Raw genomic sequence first — 12,441 nt, forward strand, 5'->3', positions numbered from 1 at the left:
TCCTGCGAAAATATAGTCCCGCGCGGAATGGTTTCCATGACCGCGCTCCGTTTCCAATCGTGTTCAATGTTTTCACCGTCTACACGAGAACGAAAACGATTTGAAAACGTTTGAAAATGAGTAATGGGCCATTCACACTACGCCCAAAACGTGGCGTACGGATAGCCATGACAACATGGAACACGGCTGGAAAATCGTACCCCTGATACGAAAACGTAGACGACGTATCCACACCCCTGTACCAAGTTTCGTTCTGTCGTTCCGAGCACTTTGTGTCCAAAAGAAGCTGTACGTACAGCTGTACGAGCAGCGTTTGCGTGCCTGAGAGAATGCACCTGCATGAAAGCGACGTCTGCCAGTATGTCGTGTTCCAAAACGTGACGCATATTGAAACGTTGTCTGAATAGCCTACAATGAGTATGTAGTGCGTTTCTTAGCCCAGTGGGTGCTTATCTCCTACCTTTGGCTGCTGATGGAGCGGAGTAGAAGAAAATGTAGGAAGAATATTGCATTCAAGAATGCAATTTCGGTAAAGGATATACCGGTAAGTGGCTAGCTAACTAAAACTGTTGATTATTGTGTATTTGTTAAAACGACTTTGTCGCATTGTGCGTCGAATAATTAGCGGTATGATTTAGGTCGTAATATTGTATTTGTCGCGGTTTCATTAAAAAAATTAGACGGTGTAAGTAGCTAGCTAACTAAAACTGTTGATTTTTGTGGATTTGTCTAAAAGACTTTGTTCCATTGTGCGTCGAAAAATTACCGGTATGGTTTAGATCGTAGTATTGTATTTTTCGCGGTTTGATTTTAAAACACCTTTACGGTGTCGCATTATTGTTCGAATGTTTAATGGTGTGCTGCAAATGGGCCAGGAATGTAAGGATAGGGTAGATTGCAGTGTTTTAAAATAACATACATTATGTTGAGTTCGAAACAGGACGACTGACAACGTATCCAGACATTACAACGGGAACAAGTTAGTGGGAACGACATTTATTATACTAGTAGACGACGAGACAAGAGACCAAGACGAACGAAACGACTACATTGAAGAGTGAGGAAAGAGAGAGTGAGATCAAGTCTAAACGGCAAGATAAAGGGCCTGGGTAGCTATGGCAAATATGGGCGCGCAAGTAGCTACCCAGGCCAACGGAGCAAAAGGAGACAAAAGGTGCGTACGCAAGGGCATGCAGGCCAGCTAGAAATGTACGGGAGGTGATACCTAACATACCACCCCTCCATGAAAAAATCCCGCGTCCTCGCGGAGAGAAAAAAAAAAGAGAGGAAAAGATTTAAAAAAAAATGAACTGGAGGAGAAAACACACACACACACACACACATACTGCACGCGCGCATGGATCTCACGAAAGTGTGTACTAAAAATGCACTCGTACACATCATTCCTGTACTACTTATTGTGTGTAATAACTATTGGAGTTTGACGAGGAACGTGAATTACTAGTATTTTGCACGGCTAATACAGCCTAGTTACACTTTTGCTAAACATCCAAAAATTAGAGCGTGGCTCACCATGATCGGACCCCTAACTTGGTTATGTTTTACGAACACACGCGCGCGCACACACTACAAAAAAAATCACGAAAATAAATTTGACGAAGAAGCATACAAAAAAAAAGAAAGAGAGAAAGGTAGCTGACCTGCATGGCTTGAACGAGAATAGACGAGGTAAGGTTGGCGTAGGAGAGACGAGGTTGATAGAGACGAGACGAGGTTGGCGTAGGAGAGACGAGACTGACATGGACGAGACGAGGTTGACATAGACGAGACGAATGGTGGTTGTGACGGCTGGGCATGGGATGATCTCAGGGTCGTGGGTCGATCAATAATCGGGCGCCAATGTTGAGTTCGAAACAGGACGACTGACAACGTATCCAGACATTACAACGGGAACAAGTTAGTGGGAACGACATTTATTATACTAGTAGACGACGAGACAAGAGACCAAGACGAACGAAACGACTACATTGAAGAGTGAGGAAAGAGAGAGTGAGATCAAGTCTAAACTGCAAGATAAAGGGCCTGGGTAGCTATGGCAAATATGGGCGCGCAAGTAGCTACCCAGGCCAACGGAGCAAAAGGAGACAAAAGGTGCGTACGCAAGGGCATGCAGGCCAGCTAGACATGTACGGGAGGTGGTACCTAACAATTAGATGGCTGGTACATAAAGGGTTAATGGGCGCGGTTGTTGTAAGAAAAGAATTCTGAGATTATTAACAGAGGACTATGAGGAAGAGCAAAATACCAGGGGTGGCAGGGGTGACAGGATTGAAGCTCTGAGCAGACGGTGTGGGCAGGAGTGGCTACACAGAGAGTAGAATGTGGGAGAAGATGGTCCCGCCGCCTCGGGAGTCGTCGTGCTCGCGAAAGGCTACGCCGACAGCAAGAAACGTTGGATCAAATGTCCAAGGGGTGTGCTGCTTGATTGCAATGTTTTAGTAAGCGCGTTTGTTGTATAAACAGAATGACGAGATCATTGCCAGAGGACTATGAGGAAGAGCAAAATAACAGCTAGGGTGACAGTGTTGATGCTCTGAGGAGACGGCGTCGGCAGGAGTGCCGAAAAAGATGGGAAGAAGAGGTCCCGCTGCCTCCCGAGAAACAAATATCCCATCTGGAGATTCGCCAACTTTGTGACAAGATGTGCCGACAGCATGAGACCCCCGAACAGGCATCCAGTCGGCAGGAGAAAAAACGTGGTCTTTATTAACATGCTTGAACTTGTTTCGTGTATGGTCCGTAGGCGTAGGGCCGTCATCATGTGAGGCACCATGGCTGGACATATCCGGATGATATCCCGTACATGTTCCATGCCGGCAAAGACTGCTGGCCACATGTGGAAAAAGGGCGTTGAACTGCAGGAATGCCAGGATCACAAAGTGACACAACTTACTTGGTAGAATGTGTATGTATGCAAAGTCTATTGAGGGAATGCATGCAGCGTAGAGCGGTAGTGCGGGTTCGAACCCAGGTTATGCGTTAAAAAAAGAAAAATAGAAAAAATGAAACGAGAGAGCTTGAAAGCTCAGGGCCCTACGCTATGCTTTTGCCTTAGCTCATCATGCATGTTATTCGAATTGATGGAAACGTTTTTGCAACATAATGTTGTAACCGATCAGTTTTGATAACATGCATGTGGCTAGGAAAAAAAAGCATAATGTAAGGGCCTGAGCTTTCAACCTCTCTCGTTATTCCACATCTCAAAGCAAAATATATCCCTGCAGATGTACCCCTGCAGGTGTATCCAAGTTGGAAGGTTGCTGGTTTGCGCTTTGGAGATACGGTCCGAGGGCCAACATGAAGGGTGCTAACGAGTCATGCGGCCCTCCCTGCCATGCACTAACCTATCAATTATGATCTGATAAAAGTGGTTACATTGGTGGACGGGTAGTCATGACATGTACAGTAAAACCTGGTTCAAGCGACCACCCCACAGTGCAAGCAAAAGCGGTCGTTAAAGCCAGGTGGTCTTTAGAACCAGGTCCGACAGTGTCTGTGTAGAACTGTCCGTGCATGGAAAAACGGTCGTTAAGAGCAGGTGGTCGCTTACACCAGGTTTTACTGTACCAATTAGTCTCTCGTCCTTTCCACTGCGGAAAATTATAATTTTTTTAAAATTGTGAAGATCGAAGAGGATTGAAGGCTATCAATTATTTACCGCTGTTGTAAATGCACTTCGGATGAAAGCCGACAAATTGTACAACATGACGTTAAACGTGTTAAAAATCAAGATTTGCTGATACTGTATGGCGAGAAGGAGGGGGAGAGAAAGAAAGAAAGAGAGAGATATAGAGAGTATGAGTATGGTAGTACCTTGGTCTAAGCAAAGATGAGTGTGGCAAACAATTATAGAGCATGCCCTAATGAATATTGGGGAGAATTGTCTGCTTTAGGTAATTACAATGTGAATCGCAATGCGGGTCAATGCAATATAATGACAAAGTATTCAAATAATCACTGAAATTCCACATAAAGAGGCAAATCAAGTTCATTATTTGTACTTGTAGTGTTGCCACCAGTACTTCTAGCAGCCTGGTTTGATGGAACTGATGTGCCAGTTGTTGAAACACCATAGGCAGGATTCGTGGTAGACTTAACAAAAGCAGGATTCTGGGTTTGCATAAGAGTAGTTGACTGACATTCTACACCTGGTACAGTGCTAGCGACTGAAATTGTCCCCTTGCGATGTGACCTGGACCGTACCATTTTCACAATGATAAAAAATGCTAAAAAAGTCATGATGATGGCACCTGCTAATCCAGCCACTATGTATATGATGATTGCAGTTTGGTCTGTTGTTGTTGGTTGTTCATTTGATTGGACTAAAAGGCAGAACGCACACAAAAGTTCGGGTCAGGAAAAAATCGAAAATTCAAGCGCCCCCCCCCCCCCCCCCCCCCCCCAGTATCTGTGGAGTCTCAACCATACCTGGCTGTGAAGCATGCACACTGCCTAGTATGGTGATAGAATCTGGTACCTTTCACCTGCCTCATACTGACATGACACCTGGGTCCACGCAGCACTGTTAGAGCATGTACCGTAATCTCGCGCATTTAAGGACATGTTCTTATTTTCGAATATAAGAGCACTCTCGCTTATAAGAACATGCACTTATAAGGGAATGAAATTACCATAACCACACGAAGTTCATCCATGGTTCCATTGTACTGGCATTAACCCAGAATAATGCGTACATGCACATGTTCATGTCGTTGCGATGTTTGTCTCTCGCAAATAAGACCATGGTCTTATAATCGAACGAAAATGCACTTGTGAAAGCACAGAAAACAGCGACTTTTCGATTATAAGACCAGGGTCTTATATGCGCGAGATTACGGTACCATATTATGCATTTGTTTAGTAACTGGTGGTGTTAGTGGACATTATAGCGTAACTTGTAATTCCTTTGTCCTTTTTACTTTCTATAATATGGATTGTTCCAACTAGCCATTCATTATCATGCTTCCAGTAGTTGGTCAGCCTGGGGCACTACAGCATCAAGGACCTCTGAAAAATTCAAGCCGTAATTATTGTAGAGCAACGAGCTATATTTTAATGTCTGTGGTGCCTCCTTTGCAGCATGGCTGGTAGCTCAGCTTGCTTAAAGTGAATTTAAAGTGAAAGAAGGAGAAAAATCCCCTTCTTTCACTTTTATTTGTCCCTATAAGACTTGTTTCAAGTGGTTCCCATTCCATACCGTTACGTAGATTCACTGATGATGTAACAAGAAACAGGTCTGAAAAATCCTCTCTTTCCTTATCGTTGTGTGCCTTGCAATCAGCGCTTCACATTTTACTCACACATGTCGACATTTAGGAAATGCATACAGTGCATTTAGTCGTCCTTGTTGCTACATTAAATCTGCTGTCTCCGAAACGCTTGTTTACTACGGCAAAGACGTTACTTTAGTAGCATCTGGCGCTAGCCAGGGTCCAGACCGCTGTATTTCGTATGTCTGTGTGTGTGGTAGGGCCGTCATCACGTGATGTGCCATACCTGGCATGCTATCCTGTACATGTCCCGTACCGTACAGTCACAGAAAACTGGCCACATAATCAAATAGGGCTTTCACTGACGAGATCATAATATTGGCTTGATGATCGTAACAGCTGTTTTAAGGAACTGAGTAGCAAAAGAAGTGTAGTTTTGCTGATGGTTTGCTGTGGCATTATGTCAAGGTCCGCTGGAGCGCGCAGTTGTGATGTGGTGATTACATGGGTGCATGCCTAAATTGTTTAGGCTTTGTTTTGAAGGAAGAAAAAAGGAATACTATTCTAGTTGTCTACAAGCTTCCAAATCCAACATGGGGCTTATGTAGTTTTGGGCAGGGTTGACTTTAAAAATTTGAACTTAGAGTTTTATACTCGAAGTACTCGAAACAGCTGTATGAAGGAACCAAGTACCAACGGATGTGTCGCTTGCTGATGGTGTGCTGTGGCAATGTGTAGAGGTCGGATCGAGGGCATAGTTGTGGTGTGGTGGTTGATGGAGCCGAAAAGAATCTGTACAAGGCCGCATGTTGCGGCTCACCCTTGTTTTATCTCTGATTTAATAAAGTTATGAATAGCTATGAAGCTATGAATAGAACCAAGCCCGCAGACATCACCACGCAACATGCAACTTGTTCGAAATGTAGGTACCTATTAACATTATTTTATTTTTATTTTGACCAGTCCGGACCCTGGGCTTATATTAGAGACGATGCTTCTACTAGAGACTGGGCTTATAATTTTAAACCATCTGTAACATGTACATTGGTCATCATTTTCTATTACATCAGTAGCGCAAAGCTTCCCACCAGGTATTGGGAATGCAGTTTTGTACTTTCTGGTACACTGAGTCTGTTCTTTTTACCTCAGGGTTCACAGACTTGTGCCACAAGATGTGGGTGTGTGACACTTTGTGATGTCAAACATGCATGGACAGGATCCATACAGTTCTCCACTATAAGCCCCGCGCTTATATTGGAGACTGCGCTTGTATATCTTCGAAGCCCTCTTGGATTGCGCTTATCATAGAGACTGGGATTGTACTAGAGATAATACAGTATTATTATCCAGTTGAAGTCCTTGAAGCTGCTCAAATTTGTATGCAGAAACCTGATTTGCGCAAACAGAAAGAACACATTGTTGCATTACGGTTATACTTGTAAGCGTCAACATCATGTTTTCTTCTACACTTTGGCATGTTAGAGTGCAACGTTGTTTGCTAGCCTTCTTACTTCATCACATTAATTTTCTTAGCAACCCTTATGTGTCGTTGGTAGCACTACTTGATTGCTCAACGTTAGTTTTTTCAATGTTTGCCCTTAGTTCTGTATGTGCATGTACATGCATATAATGCATACAAATTTCCCATTTCACAAGCAATGGAAAATTGTGTAGTGAAGTGGGAATTGTACAAGGAGTTGGAGGTGAGATATAACTATGTCTAGCCCTCGCGATTTACGCGATTTCATGCTCGAACACAGCATTTTTTTAAAGTTCAATATTCTAATGAAGCTGTACTTGATGCAGCTCATCCAAGGCCCTTCAGGCCTATTTTCATGGAGAACAAACCCAAACAGGGTGGGTGGGTGGGACATAGTTATATCTCACCTCCAACTCCTTATACAATTCCCACTTCACTACACAATTTTCCATTGCTTGTGAAATGGGAAATTGCATGTCGGAGTTTCCGGTGAGATATAACTATGTCTTGTTTAAAGTCGGTTCCGCACCCTGAGCGGAAACAAGAAACTATCACACTGTCCACACAAGGACTTAGTGAAAGTTCTAGTAAGGTGCGTGGCATGATAAACAAGCATAATCAGCCCACACTATGCCAGGCACAGACCACCGAATGACCATCACTGAGTACAGATGGAATTATCATAAAACTTACGCACGGAACGGCGAGTGGAGTAGATCATACCAAAATGGAATGCAACGTAGCATTGTCAACTATGCAGAATTAACGGACAATGCAAACTCCAGAGTGGGAACACCTGGGAAAACTGGTGCACCAGGTATATACAGGACCTTTGGAAAGGAAAAGGTCGGAGAAAACCCCAAATGTGTAGGAGAAAAGAACACGGCGGACTGAAGCCGTGGACCCTATCGGCCGCAATCATGAGCGGCGGAATAACAGACTGTCAGCCAAGGACAGTCGCACCGAAGGTGGTGCCATCAGAAAAAACGATGGTGTCCACACCAGCATCCGACATGGAAGTGAGGAGCCACCTCAGCGGCAACGGTGCTCGGGGAGACCGGCTTGTGAGGACGTCGGAGCGACAGCAGCAGAGGGTTGGCAGACGCGGCGGCAGCGGGCGGGAAACTCGCTCTCTGTGCAAGCAGAATACTGCCTTCGAGCATCCACACACAACGGAGGGTGCTGAGGGCAAGCAGGGAAGACAAACTACTTGGCTGGATCACCGACGCGCTGATTCTGGGTAAAAGTGGGGATCCCAAATGAAGCAGCGTTGACAATAATGTCCATAAAACGAACATCGAGCTTCTGCAGCTCAGAGCAACGCCGGGCACCCGTCAGAGCCAGCAGCATAGTCAACCTGAGAGTCAGTTCTTTGAGAGACTCATGTATGAAGGACATGTTCCGGAACCAATCCAGGACTGCCTGTACATTCCACATGCTGCCATAGCACGGCTGAGAAGGACGGGATTGATATGCACCGGGGAGCATATGAGACACCAGAGGATGCGGAACCACAACGCCATCGATGGGAGGAAGCGTCATTGACATGACTGACCGGTACAACCCTAGCGTATGATACAGTCGAGCCAGACGGAACTGGGAGGTCAGAAAATCGAGGACCTCGGAGAGAACACCCAGGGAATCAATTTGCCGTGTAGCACACCAATCACACCATGTGTTCCATGCCGACTGATACACACGGTCGGTGAGGGAACGCCATGACGCCAAGAGTAGGGTGGCAGTGTCGCCCGAAACTCCGCTGCGGCTGTTGCTAGCCCGGAGAGTTTCCATGCGACCTGGGTGAAGTGAGCTGACTGTACTGACGGGTGAACTTTGTGATCTGGTCCAGCAAACAAGACCGGAGAGGCTGACAGCACGCGCGGAATGTCCACCACTAGTGCCAAGAGAGCTGGAAACCAAGCCTGGCCGGGCCAAAGCGGAGTGACCATGACTATGGATGGGATTTCCTGTAGAACAACCCTGGCCGGGCATTTGCCAATCAGATAGATTGGAGGGAAGGCATAGACTTGCAGGCAGAACCAGTCGAGACGGAAGGCATGCGGGCTGTGTGCATATGGGCGCCAACTGACGTACATGTGCAGTCGAAATTTAGTGCGAGATGCAAACAGGTCGCAGGCACTCGGTCACATGATCTGGTGAACCTGGAAAACTGACCGGTTGAGCATCCAGGCGCTGGTATCCGTGTGATGGCGAGAGTGATAATCGGCAACTGTATTCACTGCACCAGGTAGATATTGGGAATCAAAGTGATATCTCTGAGCAGACTGACACCACTCCCACAGCGTGGCAGCTATCCTGTCTGTCGGTGATGAACGGCTGCCAGTGCGGGGCAAACAGGGAACAGCCACACGGTAGTCGAGCTGCAGGAGAATACTGCCCTGGTATAGAGAAGGTGCTAGCGACTGGACAGCATACTGGGCTGTGAGCGGTTCCGGGACATTCATGTGAAGCTGCTTCTCGGCAGATGTCCATCAGCCGCCTGTGGTGACATTGGCACAATATGCACCGGGCCCCACCCCGAATGACCTGCATGGGATGCATCGGACTGGATGGTGAGGCCCGGTTCGGAAAGGCGTACAGGTCGCCCACTCCACAGCTGGAGATGCCGAATCCACTAATGAATCTCGGTATGGCACTCATGACTGAGAGTAAGCCGGTAAGTGTAAAAGGGACCCTGCCGTAGGAACGTGGTCTTCAAACACTGCAAGCGACGATAGTTAAGTGATGCAGGAACCACGGCAACCATGGTGGACACCATCATGCCCACAATTGACGCAATACCCCGAAGACATACGGTGTGAGCAGCCAGCAGACGCGCACATTGTTGTTGAAGCATGGATGCTTTCGAGTCTGGCAATGAGAACTCCATGGTGACGGAGTTGACCTGAATACCCAGGTATTGTATCTGCCTGGTGGGAATCAGATACGACTGCATCCAGTTGATGTCGAACCCAAGACCAATCAGCAGATGAAGAATGGTAGCAACAGGGAGAAACAGGTCGGACGTTGTCCGTGCCATGATAAATGTCGGCGAGGTAAATCACCAGGTGTAGGCCGAGCGAACGTACCATCTTCACCACAGGGTGCAGAGCTAGTCTTGGTGAAGACTCTGGCCTCTGGGACCACTGCGCAAGCCAAACGGTAGACAGTTAAACTGGGAAATCTGTTGAGACCACTGAAAACTGGAGAAACTGACGATCGAGCCGCTGGACTGGAGAAATAAGCATCTCTTAAGTCTATCCCGATCAGCACATCCCCCAGCTGCAGGTGATCCGGCACTGTCTTCAATGACTCCAGCGCGAAGTGGTGATACTACAGATAGTTGTTCAGCGCTCGGAGGTTGATAATTGTGGGGGCCGGGGTTTGCCATTATTAAAATTATTTCTTTTCTTTTTGTTTTGTCTTCTCACATTCGTCACTCTGTGAAATGTCACGAATGATAGCAAATTGCCGTGTACCACAAAGAGCCATTGGCAAAACAAACCAATGCATGGCTCGTAATTATTATCGCCTTACTCAGGACCGCCGGATGCAGCGTTTGAGTGGTCCGGTAGTATCATGGCCGTTATACTTTGTGTAGGGTATGACGGGTACACCTGCCCTCCACAGCAGGAAACACGTGTTCGTGGCTGAAAAGTTGGTCCGGTAATAACCTGACCAGCTCCGGCGGCCTGTTAACCCGACTGCTGCATGGACGATAAGTGCTGCGAATAGTGATCATGCGCCCTGGCCTGAGTAGCTCGCTTGGCTAATTGAAAGTCTGCCGACCTGGGCCACATTATGTTGCTAAGGCATGCACAACCCCAGTCACAGCGCGCAAGTTGGTTGAGTTTGGCCGTCAGGAGGCCAGCGCAAGGTATCCGGGGCGCGGGTCTGATTCCAGCGAGGGGCAATGTGGTACCCCGCAGCGCAAGGGTAGCGTGATACCCTAAGCCAACGTGCGCGCTGCATGAGTAGCGTGATACTCGCTGAGCGCTTTTGCTGTTGCCTAGCAACGCGTTTCTGTCTTTCCTGGGCCCCCAACGCATGTTGGGTGGCCCTGCGCATGACTGCACGTTGTCATAGCAACATTGGAAACCTCAAGCCGGTTACCAACAAGCTAGGAATCAGACCAAGCCGCCGAATGCCCCCAAATTCCGCGTTGGTCAGCCGAATGACCTTAGTGTGGTATTCAAGCGCTTCAGCTACATGTACGTAGTTCAAATGCGTGCCATTCGTATGTTTGTTTTCCCTTAGTGACACCGAGAAGGGTTTGAATCGCATGTAGTCGGCAAAAGCAATGGGTGGCATGATGCCATAGGTGGGAGCTATAGCACAGCAACAGAGTGGTGCAGATAACTTATCATAAGTATCAGAGGCGTGCGTGCACAGTCAGTGCTAGAACGTGAGTGCATACGTCCGCGAATGGGCGTACCAGCGTGTGCGCAGCGTGTGTACCTGCATGCATGCTTGTGCGGTGTCAGACTGTGGGTGCGTGTACGCGTGCATGCATGTGTGTGTGCATGCGTGGGGGTGTGTGCGTGCGTGTGTATGTGTCTGCGGGTGCGTGTATGTGGGTGTGGCTGTGCGCGCTTGCGCGCCTGCGGACGGCGAACAGTTACTTTCCACAGCGAACATAGTTCTTGTAGCAGGCACTTCGCCATCTGCCGAGTTTCATGATCTCGGATTCGGTGAAGCCGCTCATTGCTCCTGTGGTTGCGGCTCCGGCTCTGAGGCCGTGCAGTGAATACTGGATAGGTGGGTACCCTGCGCTGCTCAGGAGCTGACGGATTAGACGTGTGAGTCTTTGTGCAGTTAGGAACTTGCCACAGCTGTCAACGAACAGTGGTCTATTGGGCAGGTTGGGGCGTCTTGATAGATAGGTATGCATGGCTTTGACCGGGCAAACCGTTGAGTTGGTGGTTGTGAGCCGGACGGAGTGACCCTTGCCGAGTTGGTCGGTCTTGGACTTCTTGATTGTGACCTGTATTGCCTGCGGCGTGATGGAGAGGTCTTCTGTTCGGAGGCCACCGTCTGACATGGTCGTGGCGGTTGTGGAAGTGTACTCACTTGCCCGGAGACACCCAAAGAAGCCCAGGCAAATAGCTGCCCATACCATGGCTCGGTCGGTCGCGTTGAGGTTAGACCGTATCAGGGCCCTGCGCATAGCTGCCATGTGGGGCAGGAGGATTGGCTTACTGGCGTTTTTAGTTCGGTTGGCCTGTGCACGTGCCACTCCTTGAACTGCGAGGTCCACTCTTCGCGACGAGAGATCTTTGCCGTTTTCTTTGGCAATTGCCCGGATCGCCGACACATACAGGCGGACGGTTGACGCGGCATGTTGACGCGCCAGGTAGGCTACAAACGCCAGCATGATGGTGTCTGTAATCACCTTGGTGCCGACTAGTTGGCAGAATTGGTGCAGTCGTTTCCAGGCTGTCGCGTATGTGGCACGTGTGGACGCTGACAGGCCTAGCCACTGGTAGGCCTGACCCTCCAACATCAGAGGGAGTAGGTGCTCTCGGGCACCGGAGATGGCGTGTCTTCTGCTGTGGGTGCCAGTCGGCGAAATCGGGCCATCTGAAACCGAGACAGAGAGTCAGCAATCGCATTGTCAGTGCCGGGGATGTGGGAGACTATGACGTGAAAGTTGTGTCGGGCAGCAATGGCAAACAAAGTGCGTACCAGCGCCATTAAGTCGGGGCACTTTGTGCGTGAGCGGAGCCAGAT

The 12,441-nt window shown here is 48.1% G+C and overlaps 1 protein-coding gene across 2 annotated transcripts in view; it reads right to left on the reverse strand.

The window, feature by feature from the left end:
- Positions 1-929: 929 nt before the first annotated feature.
- The window catches only part of LOC135808540 (uncharacterized), a 249,824-nt gene continuing 238,312 nt past the window's right edge, over positions 930-12,441 (reverse strand). Inside the window, exon 10 of one of the 2 annotated variants that reach the window (XM_065321743.1) lies at positions 930-2,876. In XM_065321743.1, coding sequence (XP_065177815.1) covers positions 2,779-2,876 — 98 coding nt within the window. In that variant the 3' untranslated portion in view covers positions 930-2,778. Of the gene's footprint in view, positions 2,877-3,657; positions 4,344-12,441 lie in introns of those variants that run through there. The other variant, XM_065321744.1, reaches the window with a different exon arrangement.

This window comes from Sycon ciliatum, chromosome 2 (genome assembly GCF_964019385.1).
Source record: "Sycon ciliatum chromosome 2, ocSycCili1.1, whole genome shotgun sequence".
In the NCBI taxonomy this organism is placed as follows: domain Eukaryota; kingdom Metazoa; phylum Porifera; class Calcarea; order Leucosolenida; family Sycettidae; genus Sycon; species Sycon ciliatum.